Source organism: Lissotriton helveticus, chromosome 11 (assembly GCF_964261635.1).
Source record: "Lissotriton helveticus chromosome 11, aLisHel1.1, whole genome shotgun sequence".
Classification (NCBI taxonomy): domain Eukaryota; kingdom Metazoa; phylum Chordata; class Amphibia; order Caudata; family Salamandridae; genus Lissotriton; species Lissotriton helveticus.
The window spans coordinates 791,363,471-791,382,653 of record NC_136072.1 but is presented as its reverse complement, the minus strand read 5'-3'; the positions used below and the strand labels follow the sequence as shown (position 1 = coordinate 791,382,653).

Genomic DNA, 19,183 nt, shown 5'->3' with positions numbered 1-19,183 from the left:
CTCTGGGTTCTTCCGGTGAGGAACGAGGTGATCCATTCTAGTGCTTTTCCTTGGATTCCGATGTTTCTGAGGCGTTGTAAAAGGGTGCTGTGGCAGACTGTGTCGAAGGCTGCAGAGAGGTCGAGGAGGATGAGGGCGACTGTGTCTCCGTTGTCCAGTAGAGTTCGAATGTCGTCTGTTGCTGCGATGAGGGCGGTCTCTGTGCTGTGTTTGGCTCGGAAGCCAGATTGTGAGGGGTCGAGTGATTTGTTGGCTTCGAGGAAGGCGGCGAGCTGGTTGTTGACAGCTTTCTCGATGACTTTGGCCGGGAATGGGAGAAGCGAGATGGGGCGGTAGTTTTTGAGTTCGGTGGGGTCTGCTGTTGGTTTTTTCAGAAGGGCGGTGAGTTCAGCGTGTTTCCAGTCTTCCGGGAAGGTGGCAGAGTTGAAGGAGCAGTTGATGACGTCTCGGAGGTGCGGAGCTATGACTGAGTCTGCTTTGTTGAAGATGTGGTGAGGGCATGGGTCTGTGGGGGATCCAGAGTGGATGGAGTTCATCAGGCGGATGGTGTCCTCAGTGGAGATTGGGTTCCAGGCGTTAAGGGAGTTAACGGGGGGAAGATGGTCAGCAGATGGTAGGGTGGGTTGGCTTCCGGGTTGGTTGTCGAAGCTGTTGTGGATGTCAGCAATCTTGTTGTGGAAGAAAGAGGCTAGGGAGTCGCAGAGGGTTTGAGAGGGGGTGATGTCGTTGGAGTTGGCCGAGGGATTGGAAAATTCCTTGACGATGTTGAAAAGTTCCTTGCTGTTGTGGGCGTTGTTGTCAAGTCGGTCCTTGAATGCTGTTTTCTTGGCTTTTCGGATCAGTTGGTGGTGAGTACGAATGGCGCTTTTGAAGGCATCCTTGTTGTTGGTGGATGGGTCTTTTTTCCAGGCCTTTTCAAGGGAGCGGCACAGTTTCTTGGATTTCTTGAGGTCATCGTTGAACCATGAGGCCTTCTTGTTGCCAAGTTTGTGATGACGTTTTTTCAGTGGTGCTAAGGTGTCGGCGGTGTTGGATAACCAAAGGGTGAGGTTGGAGGCGGCTTCGTTGGCGTTAGAAGAGAGGGCTGGAGGGTTTAGAAGAAGCGATGAGGAGATCTGGTCGAAGGTGATTTTGTTCCAGTTTCTTTGCAGAGTTGGTTGGGGGTGGTTGATGGGTTTCGGCTTATTGTAGGTGAAGTGAACGCAGCTGTGGTCAGTCCAGAGGAGATCCGTAGTGTGGCTGAAGGAGACATGGTTGCTGGAGGTGAAGATAGGGTCGAGTGTGTGACCTGCGATGTGGGTGGGGGAGGTGACCAGTTGTTTAAGTCCGAGGTTGGTGAGGTTGTCTAAGAGGGTGGCGGTGTTGCGGTCGTTGATCTTTTCGAGGTGGAAGTTGAGGTCTCCCAGGAGGATGTAGTCTTTGGAGGGGAGCGCGTGTGGGGTGATGAAGTCCGTGATGTCTTCACTGAATTTTGCGCGGGGTCCTGGTGGTCTGTAGAGGAGGGTGCCTCTAAGAGTTGTCTTGGGGTCGATGTGGATCTGGAAGTGGAGGTGTTCGGAGTTAGCGAGGTTGGCGTCAGAGCTGGTTGAGATGCGGATTGATTTCTTATGGACGATAGCTATTCCGCCTCCTGTATGGTCGGTGCGGTCCTTGCGTGTGATCTTATAGTCATCAGGGATAGCGATGGCGATGTCAGGGGCGGAGGAAGCGTTCATCCATGTTTCCGTTAGGAAGGCGACGTCAGGAGAGATGGTGTCTAGTAGGTTCCAAAGGTCAATGGCGTGCCTGTGGACCGAGCGGGTGTTGAGAAGGATGCATTCTAGGTGGTTGGCAGTTCCGACTGATACAGCACTTGTCCTGGCCGGAGGGGGAGTCGGTCAATGCGTACATTTCGGCGGATTTGGCGTCGGTGACGTATTCGTCGGTGGACGTGGCGCGACGTCTGGTTGCGGCGGCGGGGCAGGGTGCGCTGTTGGCAAAATGCGACATCAAGTCGGCTTTCCGACTCCTTCCGGTGCACCCGGCGGATTACCAGCTGCTAGGGATCCAGTTTCAAGGGCACTACTTTGTGGATAAGGCGCTGCCGATGGGGTGTTCCATTTCGTGCGCACTATTTGAGCGGTTCAGCTCCTTCATTCAGTGGGTTTTTTCCAGGCGCACAGGCTCGGAGTCAGTGACGCACTATCTGGATGATTTCTTCCTGGTGGGGCGGCCCGGTGCGGCGGATTGTCAGCGGCTGCTGGATGGTTTGGCCGGGTTGATGGGGGAATTTGGGGTTCCCCTGGCGCCAGAGAAGACGTGCGGTCCCAGTACGGTGTTGTCCTTTCTCGGTATCGAGCTCGACTCGGTCGCCATGGAAGCACGCCTGCCAGAAGACAAACGGGTGGCGATGTTGGGTCTGGTGGATGACATGTTGGCGAGGCGGAAGGTGACGGTGCGGGACGTACAGGTGTTGTTGGGACATTTGAATTTTGCGTGCCGCGTGGTGCGGGCCGGACGGACGTTTTGCCGGCGTCTGGGGCTGGCGCTGTCGGGTTTGCCATTGCCGCATCACCATGTGCGCCTCTCGGCGGGGATGAAGGAGGACCTGCGCATGTGGCGGGCTTTCTTGGAGCGTTTCAATGGGGTGCCGATGGCGCCGGCGGAGGACTGGGAGTGGGAGGTCACCATGTACTCTGATGCGGCGGGCGGCGGTGGTTTCGGCCTGTACTGGGAGGGAAAATGGTGTGCGGAGCAGTGGCCGGACCACTGGCAGGCGGGGGGGAGGAGCATTGCGTTCCTGGAGTTGTTCCCCTTGGTGGTGGCAGTCACGGTGTGGGCAGGGGCGTTGGCACACAAGAGGGTGCTTTTTCGAGTGGACAACATGGCCGTCGTGCAGGTGGTGAACAGGCAGTCGGCTCGGGATCCACAGGTGCTGAAACTGATGCGGGTGTTTGTCTTGCGGTGCTTGGAAAATGACATACTGTTTCAGGCGCGCCACGTTCCCGGTGTGGACAATGACATTGCGGATGCCTTGTCTCGTTCACAGTGGGAGAGGTTCCATGGGCTAGCCACGGCGGCGGAGGAAGTCAGGACGCCGGTGCCGGAAGAACTGTGGTCGGTAGGCGAGGCCGGGTCTTTCAGTTGGTGAGGACGTCTGTGGCTGTGTCGACGTGGAAGGCTTACGAGCTAGCGTGGGAGGAATTCCTGCAGTCAGGTGCGGTGCAGTGTGGGGACAGGTGGCAGCGCGAGGAACAGGTGGTAAGATTCATGCTGGCGCTTATGGACAGGGGCTTGTCGCGGGTGTCAATTGCGGGAAAGTTGTCGGCGGTGGCCTTCATGGGGAAGATGTGGTGGGGTTACCCTCCGTCGGCGGGGGAGTTGGGAACCAGGCTGCTGGAGGGGTGGGCGAGGGAGAGTGGGGCGACGGTGCGGCTGCGCCGTCCCATTTCGGCGGTTTTGCTGGCAGGAGTGATTGGCGCGCTACCGGAGGTGTGCAGGGATGTGGGCGAGTCGGTGCGTTTCTCTACGTTGATGTCATGGCTTTTCTTTGGGGCGTTTCGAGTGTCGGAGCTGCTGGGCGCGAGGGGGCGGCGGGGGGTGTTGTGGGGAGAGGTGGAGGTGCGGGCCCGGGAAGTGGCAGTGTGTTTGAGACGCTCGAAGACAGACCAGCGGGGGGTTGGTACTTGGGTGGTGCTGGGGCCGGGCGACAAGGAGGGGGTGTGCCCGGCGGTTTGGGGCAGGAGGTTGATGGCTGAAAGTGGCGTGTCGGAGGGGGAGGTTTTTGGGCGGGGTGGGGGTGGAGGGGTGACGGCGTCTCAAGCTTTGTGGGTCTTGCGGCGGGCGCTGCGGGTCTTGGGGGAGGATCCCCTGGCGTTCGGGACGCATTCTTTTCGGATTGGGGCGGCGACGGAGGCGGCACGGAGGGGTTGGGGTAAGGAAGAGATTCAGAGGCTGGGTAGGTGGAAATCGGACGCTTACAGGACGTATGTGAGGTTGAGGGAGGCGGATGGTGCTTTGTCGCAATGATTCCCGATTCTCATATATGTGTCTTTGCAGGTGCTGTGGCGGGGCCGGATGTGGCTGTCCTGAATTTGTATATTGTGGGACATTCGTTCGTCAGGCGGGCTGAACGAGCGGAGTGGGACAGGCATCAGGCTCTCAATTTGGGATTGGATCCGGGGTTGTATAGATGTCATTGGAGGGGGAAAGGGGGTAGGCGTTGGCATGAGTTATTGCCATTGTTAAACACGTTGGTAAAAGGGGGGGTGTGCCCGGACGTGGTGGTAATTCACCTGGGCGAGAACGACTTGGTGCAGTGCAAGGGTTTGGCGCTGCTCAAGCAAATGAGACAGGACCTGCAGGAAATCGGGAGGCAATGGGCGGGCTGCCATGTCATATGGTCGGAGTTTATTCCCAGGCGGGTGTGGAGGGGAGCTGAGCGCCCAGGGGCCATAGACAGGGCTCGTAGGAAGATCAATCGTGAGATGCGCGCTTTCTGCGCCAAGGAAGGGGTGGGGAGGATGGAGCACCCGGAGTTGCGCTATGGTGCTAACTACTTCTTCTTGGAGGATGGGGTCCACCTGTCCAGGTACGGCATGGAGCTGTATATAGTGCAGTTAAAGGAGGCTTTAGATGGGGCCCTGGGGGTGGTCAGGTATCCCAGGAGACAGGAGTCCTAGTGGGGGGGTCGAAAGTCGTAAGCGACTTTCGAGTGGCGCTGTCCTAAGGAAATAGGGTGGTTGGCTGGAGGCCTGGGACTGCATGGTAGCGGGGGTTTGGGGTCATGGAGGTCATTAGGGGCATCTAGTAGAGGGGCAGGTTGATGAGCGTATGTTGTTGTATTACTGTTGCAATGTTCGGGCTTACATTTAGGGGTGGGGGTGGGGGGCTGTTAGGCAGTTGTTAATTAGTGAGCAGTAGTTTTGTGCGGCACAGGCCAAGGGGGATGTTTTATACGTGCACCTGATTCCAATAAAAGCGGCCTTTTTCACACACTTCTGGTGTCTGTGTCTGTGCTTCCCCCCCCCCCCCTCACCTACTGGTGTGCCCCAATGGGGATTTGGGGGGGTGGCCGACCAACGGGAGGCTCGCCCCCCCGGGGAAGTTTGGGGCACCGGAGGAGGGGGGGAAGTTTGACTCTCGGGGATCGCCGTAGCGGCGCTTTTTGGGCTGGTTGGGCGGTTTGGGCTCCTTTTGGGCTTCCCAGGGACGTGGGGCTATATAGGCGGCCATTTTGTGTCACCGCGCACGTTTGTGGTGCGGTGACACAGCAGCCAGGTCGTAGTAAAATTTTGTCCCACCCTCCCTCCCTTTTTTGCAGGGTTTTTTCGGCGTTGTTAGGCCCAAGGTTGTTTTCCCTTTGCGGGGTGGGGGGGGGGGGGGGGTGGTCGAGGATTTGGTCCCGAGGGGCTTTTTTGGTTGATGGTGCACTATTTAGGTTTGAGGTTGTGTTTTTTGTCGCTGGAACAGGTGCGTTGTGGGGCGCTGTCCTAAGGAAATAGGGTGGTTGGCTGGAGGCCTGGGACTGCATGGTAGCGGGGGTTTGGGGTCATGGAGGTCATTAGGGGCATCTAGTAGAGGGGCAGGTTGATGAGCGTATGTTGTTGTATTACTGTTGCAATGTTCGGGCTTACATTTAGGGGTGGGGGTGGGGGGCTGTTAGGCAGTTGTTAATTAGTGAGCAGTAGTTTTGTGCGGCACAGGCCAAGGGGGATGTTTTATACGTGCACCTGATTCCAATAAAAGCGGCCTTTTTCACACACTTCTGGTGTCTGTGTCTGTGCTTCCCCCCCCCCCCCCCCCCCCCTCACCTACTGGTGTGCCCCAAAGCTGTGAACAGGCAAAGAGCATCTTGCAGGCTACTCCTGAAGCACTTGGATCTCCTCTGCTTGAAACTGAATGTGTTATTTAAAGTCAGTAATGTGACCGGCATTCAAAACACCACTACTAATGCTTTGTTTCCCTCCAAGTTGTTGGAGTTTCAGAATTTCCACCTGTGAAGGAAACGATGGAGTTCCCAGAAGATCTGTGGAGGATCAGTGCCCTTTCTTGCCTAGTTTAGTAGTGGCTTGCTTGGTGCAGCTTACAAGGGTAGCCAATGAGCGAGCTTTTCGGTCTTGCACATCATCACATTGGACGCAATAATCACATTGGTCCTGTGTTCTCGGTTACCTCCTTCTGCGTCTTCTTGGAGGAGTTGTGCAGACAAGGCAGGCAGATATCATACACTCGGGCCAATGTATCAGCCGCAAAATGTATTCACAAAGCTCAGAGGGGTGAAGGACATGGGCAATAATTTCTTGGTCAGAAAAGCATTGGCTGGCTGGGCCAGGCGGAGTTCAATGTCTAAGGACAGTAGGAAGCTACTCTAGGTTCACAAACTCACAGCCATCGTCGACACTATGGTCAGGGTATGTACTTTGCCTCATGAGGTCGACCTCTTTTCTAAAGTTTTCTCTGTGGCCTTCAGGGTCAATGAACTAGTGGACAACTCCAAGCAGAATGAAGATAGCTGCCTCCAGTCGATGCCCATATTTCCCATGATTGACTGTTCATCACGCTTAGGAGGTCCCAAACTGACCAGTTAGGAAGAGGTCACTACATTGAACTTCAGACAGCTGACAATTCCAACATTTGTCCCTTTGCCTGGATTAAAACCTACCTGGCTTCGCTCCCTGAGCTGGGGAACCCCACTTTATTTAATCATGCGAAGAGTGGCTGCCAGTCACAATACCAATTCTCAGCAGTCTTTGCTTTTGACCTTAGAGATTTGAGTTGAGCCATACAGTTACTCTTCCCATTCATTTACAATAGGCAGTGACCTTTGCGGTGGGAACACAAGGTCAAGCGAATTGGGCGGTGGTCGTCCACTTGTTTCAAATGGTAGATCACCTTGAACTGTTTTTATAGCGAAGCCTTCCAAGATTGTATAAGCCCTCGGTCAGTCCATCGCATGGCACACTGAATTATGGTTACAACAGCTACATAAGCCGAAACCGCCAGCTTTGATGATTGTCTTTTTCAGATGGTGCAGAGTGGGAGATTTCTGGATCCCGTAGCTACGAAAGATGGTGGCGGGCACAAAAGGCTTTAAAGGACCTTAAGTTACTGTAACAGATTGTCCTGCGCTTGGGTGGTAATGACCTGGTAAAGGTGGGATGGAAGGAAGTGAGGTCATCCACTATGAAGGAGTTTGTTTTGTTGGGTTGGTCATTCCCTGATGCTTTCATCGCATAGTCTCACATGATACGCAATTGCAGGTGGGGCGAGGGCACTAAACCAAGGGTCATCAATTTATTTGTGTAGAGACTTATACAGAATTGACCAAACTGTGTCTGGAACTTGGCAGTCTGAAGAATATTCTTCAAACTCATTAGGGGTGGCAGATGTTCCATTGTGACGGGGGTATGCCTTTCTGCCTAGGGGGCGGGGGTGAGGTGATCTATTTATCGAGGATATTTGATCATTTACAGAGTCCATGTTTTTGGTGGGGCGGGAGAATGACCTCACTGCCCTGGTCACCATCGTGGCAGATTAGCACCAAGCAACACACACTCCTGACAGAGATAGAAAGTCTTTCTACACCAAATATCTCTTGAAGGGATAAACAGCAACCCTTAGCTCTGCAAGGGACATCCACACCGGCTTATAGGCATTGTCCCGTCACCATCAATGCAGAGCAATGGGCTTTAGCCCCTGTGCTCATAGCCTGCCCATTTTGATGGCTTGGTGTGCGCTGGGAGCTGGACCACCTGCGGTGGACCATAGCGCAAGGGGTTGGGAACGCAGCCCAGGGTTATAGATGGTTTCAACTGTGTGGTCCAGGTAAGCGTGCAGGTTAGGATATTCAGCACGCAGTGCAGTGACGCCTCAGGAAATGGCTCGTTTGGAAATAGATGGATCAATCATTGCTGTTTGCTCAATTTTTCTTAGAACTATCTGGTATCATTTGCACATTTTCTTGTATGCCGGTTAACAATCCTTATGATACTCAAAATAGTTTGCATTTCTGTTCAAAGTTTGAGCGTCATGTTTCTGTGAATTGCGAATAAACATGAGTTTTGACACGGAATCGACTGAGTTGGAGGGGTGTGCGGTGCAACCTGGGAGTCTCTGGTCACCATCACTCACACTGCCGGCCCACGCATCGCGCTGCCTTTGGTCAGTCTCGATAGTGCTTTTCCCGCGCTTTTGCAGCGGTGGCCGGGAAGCGTGACACATTGGCCACCTCGTACTAGCAGGCTGAGCCTCTCAGGACCCCTTCTCAGACTGAAGCCGCGTTACACAGCTGCAACACCTCTGCATGTTGCTGCTGGTCATCATTGAAGCCACAAAATATAAATCCGAACGAAGCCAGAAGCAAAGTAAAAATGAATCAAAAATCTTTGGAGTTCATGTGTGTATAGCTGAGTTTCTTGTCAGATTATTCCTTGTGCCCGTAGCCGGGACTTCTTCCTCGGTGCTCCCTCCCCCACGTTGCTCTAAATGCAAGTTGTCACGGAAACTGCAAAAATAGCAGCGATCTCTTAAGTATTCGCAATCACTTAATTCCTGCACCCATGTGGAAACTAATAGACAAACCTCTGGAACAAAATAGTCATATCCGTGAATTATGTCAAATAACGACTCTGTATTGACAGGTAAACACCTTGGAGAGGGGATTGAATGGAAGAAACGTCTAGAAACTTTCCGTGTTTGTTTTGGCACTTACACAGCACCCAGGGGCAGAAACCCTTTTCTGTCTGCAGCTTCAGCTCTGAAGTAAATTAAAAGTGGCATGCCTGTGAAACGTTAAATATTTTTAACATGTTTAGAGACGAATTACTATTTTTGGATTCTAGGGTGATGACTAATAGAGAAGTCTGTTGAATATAAAGTTGCATGTGATGGTGTAAGGGTGCCCGGTGAAAACATTGACTCGACGTTTTTTTGCCTAAGTATTGGAGCTTCGCCATACAGCAGAGTGGCTGGGTAACGGTTGTTGCAACTCATTGAAAATACTACAAGAGGAAACCAGGGAAAGGCTAATGTACAAATCCTCGAAGAAACATAGCAGGATTAAAGTACCCTGGCCTATGAACAGCCACTATCTAATGGGTCATAGTCAATATATGTAAAAATTATTTTAAGGGATGGTTGCCTTCACCCACCAACATGGTGGCATTCTCCATCATAGGGCTACTCCTCACGCCTAGTAAATGGTGCTCATGGAAAGCGCTCAAATGCCTTGGAGTCAAGTTCAAGATATAAATAAAAAAAATAGCCTTCATGCGTGGGCTGTAACCCTGGGACAAGCACGCCCGTTGCTTTCTTCAAGAACACCCACCTTAGGTCTCTGAAAAAATATCTTAGAGCTACCTTGTTTTGACAGGGTTGTAGCCCGCGCCTTCAGAGTGAGGAGGAGCCTATGATGAAGCATACTACCATGTTGGTGGGTGGGGGCTGCAGTCCTTTAAAAGGTTTTCCCCCCATATAGTGACATGTAATCGACTATGACCCATTAGATAGTGATTGTGCATAGGGTACTTTAGTCTTGCGGCTGTTTATTAACTCTTGCCGGCATTACTGCTTTGAAGACAAAAGATGTGGTCTTTCACGTCATCATGAGCACTTAGACTCCTGCCAGGTGGAGAAGTGCAGAGCTCGCTGGCAAACAGCGGAAATATTGATGATGGGGATTAGATTCGCTCGCCAGCAAGACAGGGACACTTTTTGGTGCACACTTTGGAGACTCCAGTGTTGACTCAGATGTATGACCTGCGGGACCCAAAGTGCTCTGAAAGAAGATCTCTGGGAGCCGCTGTCATGTGCAGCACGGTCAGGGGCATTGCCTGGTCAGCAAGATTGGGGGGTGGTCGGAAATAGCTTCAAATTTTCCAACAATCATGGTGGCATATTATGGAAAAATTCATTATTTGATAAGTAGAGCATGAGGGGGCTTAAGGGGCAGCGGAAACGAATAGCAGTGTGGATTGTTAGGATTACTTGTTGTAAAGGGCAGGGGGGGGGGAGAACTTGTACCCAACTATTTACTAGAGAATACATGTATGGGGGTGGGGAGGTTAACACCCCAAACACACTCCCTGAAGCAAATTCTTGAAAACAGTGAGAAATATTCTATCTCGTTATTTTTCTATGTGTGTGAAGATGGCTTGTTTCTCTACACCCTTTCTCCAGTCGAGTGATGGCCAGAACCATGCGAGAATGAGCACTGCTGGAAAAATATCCCTTTGAGGTAGTGGGAGACCAAATCTACATAATGATGCGGTTTATAGCATGTTTAACCAAATTTATGTGCAGGCATTTTATTCTGCCACTGTGGATCCCATGCACCCATGTCAAGAATTCCCCTGCTTCCGTGTGTCCAAAGGGACGCATAGTGACTGAACGCAAGGACTATTTAAAGCGGTTTAATAAAGTTGGGAAGCCTAGAAACTCATAAGGAGAGCTTTATTACATTACATCATATCACTAGATTTACATCTCCTAAAAAGAATAGTTTTTAAACAACCTTTCCCCGCCTTCGATGTCCTGACAACACTGTTCTGTCATGAGTGAAACAAGAGAGGTTAGTTTATCATGCGCAATGTACATCTGCCCAATACTGTACTTGTAGTAACATTATAATGTATTACACCATACATAAGTGAGATTATATGCCACGCATCCTAAACTGGATTTCTTCAAATTGGTTTCAGAGAGTTGACTCTCGATTGAAAGGAGACACAGTGAGATCAAGCCTTTGCATTGGATCAAACAATTTGGTCAAGTAGGGGAGTTTTCCTTTGAGGCAAGTTTTTCTGGCATAAATAGTGCTATTTCTCCAGTGGATTAATATCTCCTTCTCTGGTACTTTAGCATGAAATGAAAAATGCTTTGTGTTCAACTATTTATTGACCTAATTTTCGGACATACTGCTCAATAAACAGAAATATCACATGTTAAAACGTCTTGTTGAGATCAATTCCCTGGTCAAGTAGATAATTACAGACACTAGACCTGTAGGTCTGATGTGATTTTCAAGACGTTTCAAAGCCTTCGGAGGATGAGAGGGTTTATTTTATTTAGGAGTGTTGTTAAGCGAAGCTTGTCAATATGCTGTAGCCTCTGCATGCTTTGGGTAGGGGTGCTGGAGGTTCATGCTGAGGGTAAAGGAACTCAACAGCCAGTGAAGGGATTGTATCTGCTGCTACTTTTCTTCATTCAAAACATTAAGGTGTGTAAACGCCTACAGTTAATTAAATCAATAGCCTCAGACCTGGAGTATAAAGGCAACAGCTGGTCTTACTTGTCTGACAGGCAGGACAGCTTGACTTGGGTGAAGGGGGCAGTGAAGTAGCCGGATGGACAGAACACTCCTTACGCCAGGTCGAAGAATTACGTTTTTCAGGACATTCTTGGTTTAAGAAAGTATTTTTCAAGTCTGACTGGGGTCTACAGGAAGATAATTCCCGGGAAGTAACCCAGGGTGTGAAAGAATCTTCCATCAATAGACTATTGTTGTTCAACAAAACAAGCCTGCCCTGTTTAGAGTTTTACACTTCTTCGCTCTCTTTCTCTAAAGTTATTTTAGAAGACGTTAGTTAAGACAATATAGCTGCAATATTGGAACCACGTACAACAAGGAAAAAGAAATGTGCAATTATGTGAAATGAAGAGATTATTTAGACATCAAATGGGTCGTTCAAACTCTGGCAATAGCGAAGAAAAATTGGTATTGATGTTTAGGAGCCGAAGCCAAATTGTGTTCATATTTTTCTGGTTGTAACAACAAGAATAGGCATGCAAAATGGGATAATAATGCACACACAACAGACCCAGAAATCGTTTGCTATTAATCACTCGGGTTTATATAGGACTTCCAAAACCTGTTTGCGGAGAGGGCGGTGAAGGAACCTGCCTGCAGGACAAATATTTAGTTTGAGTATTTTTGGGTCTCACTGAAATATCCTGGGCACATTTCAAGGGTGTCCCGGATTGCCTCGGTCGGAGTAGGCGTGCGGAGCTGACTGGCTTCAGTCGTGAAAGAGCCCCACTAACAGCCAGAACAGCACTACTCCCTTCATAAAACACACCTCCCTCCGGAACAACACAAACCGAAACCCACCAAACACCCCATAGGTAGATGTAAAGGGATGTCGGGCTCTAGCACACCACAGTCTGAGTTAATTAATACACATGCCCCAAGCCGGACATTGACACACTAACTCTTCAGTGGCCATTAACCACCGCCACACAATGGATAATCCCACTCAAAACAGACGAGGCTGCGGTCTGTGTTGGAATTGTCAAAAAATGGCGCCATGGTCTCCACCCCCACAGTGCTTAAAGGCATACTAAGGACAGTAGAGCGCTATACAAATCTGTGTTACAAAACATGACATATTCCTGGTTAATGCTTGGTGGGCCTTTGCAGAAGTTTCTCTCTTTCACGTTTGCGACTGGTTACTGCTGATCTTGTGTGGGATTGTCACAAGGGTACTAGAACTGCCCCATCCCCAATAATGATGCAAACACGGTATAGGTTGCAAAATGCGTCCTTACCATACGAAGGCTGCCAACTCCATCAAACCACACACCCAGATAAACTATCCACCGCACACAGGCTGTAACAAATTCTATTATCCAACAACAGTGCTTCCAATTGCTCCCAAGATCTTGGTGCAAACTGCCCCCCTCTCAACACCAGACTTCAAAACTACCCCGCATACAAGATACATCTTTAAACAATGCCTCTGTAACAGGCTGCCCTCATGTCCCAAATCCTAGCCACAAACCAGCCTCCTTTATTTCTGGCAAGCTGAAATGTGTTGCATAACAAAGCTGCAAAGCGCCCCTTAGTAACAAAGCAAGTTATAGTAACACAGGTTGAAAACGACTTCCTAGACATAGTGCAAACTCGTCTTTTCCTCCGACTCCAGCGTGCCTCCCTACAATGCATCCTTACACATTATCCAGTGCAAATCGCCCCCCGTCCCACACGTGGTGCGGATTATCCACCTGCAGAGCCAGTCTCACATCTACCGCACAGCACCTCTGCCCTGCGGTCCTTCCATAGAGATGCACAAAGTCCCAAGCAGGCTGTGTGTGCACTGCCCCTCGCAGCACTCTGAAGCCACTCCGCAAGCAAGCTGCAAACTGCCCCCTCCTCTCGCCAGGGAACAAGCTGCCTCTGTTCCGACAGAGTGCAGACAGGCCACCTTGTCCGACACGGAGTAAAAACTCCCCCCTGCTCCCAAAGCTGCACAGCGGCTGTAAACAGTCCAGTCAAACTGCACTGCTCAAGAAACAGAGTGGAAACTGCTCTGTCCACCACAAACAGCGCCACCACCACCACGGAAGGCTGCCCCTCCCCCACCAAAGCCACAAAGGGGACCACCCCGGGATGCACCCTGCCGCCCACCCACAGCTGCACAGCCCCCGTGCAAGCATACAGCTTACCTGGGTGATGTTTTCCAGGAGACCCCCGGCTCCCGCCATGACTGTTGGATTCTTTCTCTCTTGGGGCAGCTCCCTCTGTTACTTCCCGAGTATAATTCGGCGGGACGGCCCTCTTCACAGCTAGGAAGGCGAAAGCCCTCCCCAAGGGCAGCACTAGGAAAGGGCGGGTGTCCGAAACGTGCCTGGGCCCTCCCACGGGACGTGCTAGGCGCGGCAGGAGCGCATGGGACCGGCTCCTGGGAGGAACCAAACCAGACCTGGGAGGGGCCCGGGAACCGAAACAAACCTGTTTTTCGGGCGGGACTAACTGGGTGCGAGGAAGCCTAGAAGGATGGCCCCAGGGGTCGCGGGCAGATCCGGGGCATGGCCGCAAGCAGCTGCGGGGGCAGGGCATCACAACACATCTGCAGCACACACCGTCCTTCAGCGCATCTATCCAGGCGACACAACTCAGTCGATAAATATCTCCCTAACCACGTGTTTTTTCGGTGGAAACGAAAATGTCATCAAATGCTCAATATTTTCAGAGATCGAAGTGGGAGAATTTTTTTAGAATTTAAGCTTTTACAATTTTAAAAGAAAGTTCCCATACTTTTTTTGAAAAAACAAACATTACGGAATGTTGAGCGCCGACATTGAGGTGCCTGTGGCTGAAAAGGAAAAGAGGGGTTCATATACACAGCTGAAATAGATACGGAGCTCCCTGCATGGTGGAGGCTGCCTGAAAGACATGTAAATGTTTGCTATACATCGTACAACAAATCTGGTGGGGATACTATCCGCAGCGCAGGACCGCGGGGGGTCTGCCCGTTAGCGGCGCCCACCTTTGCACGGAGTCCCAGCAGTGGAGCAGCTGCATTGTTGGCCCGGGGTTAGTCTTTGCCGGGCCGACAGGGATGTGTGCCCTGCCCAAAAACACCTTCCTCTCGGCTCCGTCTCTAGTCCGTTGCTCGCGCCGCTGTCTGCCAAGAGCACAGTGTGCTTCTCTTTGTGCGGAAGCAAAACACCCACTTAGAATGCGCTGTGAAATACTTGCTTATTTTCCTTTAGACCCGAGGGATGGAGAGTTATCTCCCAGCCTCTGAGTGTTTCAGCCAAGGAAGAGAGTGTGACCAGGGTCACCAGCATGTGTATACACAAACTGCACAAACCTACTGCCTTCTCATAGTAAAATTGGACCCATGATGCTTGTTTCCGGTCCAGGGAGGACCTGGCTTGGCAGTTCGGGGTGGACTGTTCCCATGAGGCACAGGGTCAAGACTGATTTGCATATGGCTGGGTCTAAACGGGGGTGGCATGGTGAGCAAAGGAATGATGTAAATGTAATGTAAATGTATAGGCATTTATATAGCGCACTACTTACCCGTAGGGTCCCAAGGCGCTTCGACCGCTGCGAAACCCTTCCTGGCTTCCCTGAGAGATGGTCCCTTAATGGGTATCTCCAGGGTGAGACCAGGCATCCCCGGCGGTCTGGTGGGGCCGTTAGTGAAGATGAGGCAAGCTAATGCCCAGAGTTGCCGAGTGTGAACGCTGATCAGAGTGGGCACCGAGGCGAGAGAATTATCGAGTCCGCTGACCCTGGTCCAGAAACCTGCCGCGCCGGGAATCGAACCCTGGTCCCGGGCCGTCCTCTGCTCTCGGGTCTGCCGCCTCTAACCAGTGAGCCACACTACTTTAACCCAGATCTCTTGACTGGGGGTGACTGTATGATTTATTCAGTATTCTATCCATCATTTGTTTGCGTTGTACTTTTCACCCTAAGTTGGATGGGCGGGTCCCTTGCTCACTGTGCCACTTGTTTCAAGCTAGCCTGGCTGATGAAGGGTAACACCCAGAAACCGGCCCCAGGATGCTTGTTTCCGGTCCAGGGAGGACCTGGCTTGGCATTTCGGTCTTATTTGCATATGGCTGGGTCTAAACTGGGGAGGCATTGTGAGCATAAGAACGATAGATTTAATTCAGATCTCTTGACTGGGGGTGAATGTATGATTTATTCAGCATTCTGTGCATCATTTGTTTGCATAGCACTCCTCACAAGCATTCCGTACCCACCGCTCACTTTCCCCCTGGCACCCCACCGCCGCCCGTCCACCCTTCCCCGTTACCTCACACTGCTTCCCTTGCACCTTACAAGTACGCCATCTCGTAGCTCGCAGACCCCGTATCTCCATCCTCCTGACCTCCTGTCTTCTTTTGGCACCTCACACAACCCCACCATCTCCTGGGCCCCCACTTTCTGACAGTACAACAATAGACAGTCCTCCTCCTGGCAGTTCACACAATCACTATAGTATCTACCACCTCATCCTGGCACATCACACAGCACCATCTGCCCTTGGCGCAGGCCCCCCCCCCCCACCCAAACCGAAAACTTTGTACTCGTGGCCTCAGTACCCCATAAACAACTTCTTTGCCACCTTACTGTACCACATTCAACACCGATTCACATAGCACCTCCTGTCACCTCTTCACTATTTTCCCTTCTGCCTTCCATTACAGCACAAACAATCGCTGCCTCCTAGAAGTTAGCATAATCCCTATAATACCCACCATGTCTTGTAATTTAATAAATTCCATGGATGCCACATCATCGTTTCCCCCAATAAAACAGTGGATGCCACGCCTTCTCTTGACAGCTCACACATTCTGCAGTACTTCATTCTCCTTACACACCTTTACTTCCTTCCGTCTAGCACATCACAAACTGTCTACTGATATCTCCTTGCACCATATGTTATGTCATGAGGATTTGCATAGTGCAATTATCACCCAAGGGGTATCCAGGCTCTGAAGTAGATGAGTAGGATGATCAGACTCTAAGTTTAATAGCAAGGTCTTCAGTTTCTTGTGGACCTCGAGTAGGAACGAGGAGGTACTGATGTGATGTGGAAGATCGTACCAGGAATTTGCGGCGATGTGGGAAAAGTAGCATCCTGATTTGCTCTGCAGATGCAGGGTATTTGCTCAAGGTGGTGTGGTTGTTTATCTGGCACATGATTTTATATGGGTGGTTGTCTGTGAGGGAGAGGATGCGCCGAGTGTCATCTATGTAGGAGACAATGTTGATTCAGTGGGGTCCTATGACATAAGCGAGTGGTGCCATGTCTGTCAGACAATATCTTAATTTTGGCCTAAAAGAGCAAGATAAATACATAATATAAAAAAGCTATGTAGACTTTGAAGAGGGTAGGGCTTGGCGATTATCATTGAGAGACTTCGCAAATGAGGTCCTTTAGAGGGAAAGACGGGAGTCTGATTCACTGGGTCCTGTTGGAGAGAAAAGAGGCCAGCCATCTCAGGAAGGGTTAACATACTTTTTGGTTGTGTTGCAGAGGAGGGTGCTGTGGGAGATGGTGTCGAAGGATGCAGAGAAGTCGAGTAGTATGAGTGCTGTGGTTTCCCCTTCTTCCATTATGGTCCGGATGTCGTCATTTAGTGCGATGAGAGCGGTTTCCAGGCTGTGGTTGTTGCAGAATCCAGGCTGTGATATGGCTTGTAGATGGTGTTGTTCAAAATGGTTGGAGAGCTGTTTGTTCACAGCTTTCTCCACAACTTTGGGAGGCAAGGGCAGGAGTGGGATGGGTCTGTAGTTGCTGAGCTGTTTTGGTTCTGCCGTGGGTTTTTTCAGGTCGGCTGTGATTTCTGCATGTTTCCAGCTGTCCTGGTCGGTTTCCACTTTGGATGGAGGTGTTGATGATGGTGGTGCGGTTGGAGCTGATCACGGCTCCTCCTAGGTTGTTGATTTGGTGAGGTCAAGGGTCGGTGGGGGGACGAGAGTAATTGTTCTCACAATTTCAGCGGTGTCTTCTGGGGTGAGGGGTTTCCAGTTTGTGATCTGGAGGTACAATTTGGTGGTGGTGGGCAGCTGAGTTGTTGTGCCTTGCGTTGGGGGTCTAAGTTGCTGTAGATAATGAGAATTTGGTTGTTAAAGAAATTGGAGAGGTTTTTGCAGAGGTCATGCCTAAGAGTGATGGAGTTGGTTATATGATTATGGGTCTCTATTTTATTTTATCTGTCACAATGTGTAAATATGATCATAAAAATTGTACCTATACGTTTTTGACCATTGAAATATTAGAGAAAATATCAAATAAAAATGACTACATGTAAATAATAACAATGAATACAATCATTTATTTTTAATAACAATACAAAAATAAATCAGCTTTATGTATAGCAACCCTTGAAAGTCTGAGTTTCGACTATTTATGCATACATGTACATATGGGATTTTATACATTACAACTTAATATCTCTTTATTATTTTCCATATACATGTATACTTTTGTAGGTAGTTATTTATCTATATATTTATTACTTTACTCCTACTGTTGAGAAAAAAACTTCAACTCTCTCCGATTTAGTACTCTGTCTCATCCTATACCTCTTTAAATATATCCTCTACCTCCACTCTCTGACTCATCCCAAACCTCGTTGTACTACTATGACCTCCCTGATAACCCTTTTGTTGGAAAACGAGGCAGCATCTGCAGGGCCTGTACAAATAACATGACTACATTTGTCCTTCACTTGGAATCACACCCCCAATTGTAGCGCCTGACTCTCAGAGGGTAGCGTTGCAGAGCAGTCTGAGGCTTACACAAGGGAGCTGGTGTGGGCTAATAATCGCCATTTGCAGGTGCGTAAAAATAACACTCAATAATTGATTGTCCATTCTGTACTTTGCTTTATAAAAGTAAGAGTACATTTATTAAACACACATATTACTCAATACTATGCACCAATTTACAAATATACATAAACTGCTGGAATTACTTTGTGACATTGCATAACATCTCCGTGGGGGGTGGGGTTTAGGACCACCACTCCCATGTATACACATTATGTTATGCTCCTCTTGCTCCTCAGGCTCCGGGTGATGCTATAAGGGTTCCACTTCCAGATCGTTCCGAACTCAACATGATGTTCACTGAGTTCAAGACAGATCAGGCAGGGGATAAAGGACGGGAAGGGACAGCAGGGACAAAGGATCTGAAAGACACAAGTAGACAATATTAGCACTCTCACTCCCCCCCAAATGCTACACTCATTAGGTCTCGCTAAGCAAATAAGTACCTTCAATGCAGATCCTCTGCCAAATCAAAAATTAATAATCAACTCTCAAATCCACTACAAGTTCAACGGATCTGATCCTGCACCTAGTGACTTCTGATTACTTCATCAGAAGAATTGTCATTCAGTATAACCCTTCCCGAGTAGTCTCTTGTAAATTCCAGTTCATGTTGTACTCTAATGAAGTCACTAAACAGTGTACTTTTGGCTTCCACGGTGTAACAACCGCCGCCTTTACAATTACACGGTGTAGCGCTCCTCCTCTCAGGGGCATCAACACGCTTCCTCTGAAATGCCCAACAGATGTCTTTTTCCCACAACCGCACTACGATACGAGTGTGGAAGCAACTTGAGTCTGCTAACTCACCGGCAGCCTTCTGCGGCAAAAGACACTTAATTACAGCAGTACTTATCTGCCCTCTTTACTTCAAGAGGCGGGGTTGAGAAAGGTTGCGGAGTCCGTTGACTTCACGGCTTCGCCCTTTGGAGTTTAAACAGTCCGCCGTTTTAGTTAGTTCGAGAGACAGAGTATTTGACTCCTCTCTCCCTACCTGACGGCGAGAGAACCTCGGGTCCAGAAATGAGCGGATCCTCGCTCCGGTTTCTTCCGATGGTACAAACAGTCTCACGGCAGGGGCAGCTTCCCTACCTTCCAATGTATGTCTCGAGATTGATACGAATTACGCAC

At 50.0% G+C, this 19,183-nt stretch overlaps 1 protein-coding gene across 1 annotated transcript in view; it reads right to left on the bottom strand.

The window, feature by feature from the left end:
- Window positions 1–13,572, bottom strand: part of LOC144791938 (uncharacterized) — a 116,803-nt gene extending 103,231 nt beyond the window's left edge. Inside the window, exon 1 of the mRNA XM_078666759.1 lies at window positions 13,423–13,572. Coding sequence (XP_078522885.1) covers window positions 13,423–13,461 — 39 coding nt within the window. The 5' untranslated portion in view covers window positions 13,462–13,572. The remainder of the gene's footprint in view (window positions 1–13,422) is intronic.
- Window positions 13,573–19,183: the final 5,611 nt, after the last annotated feature.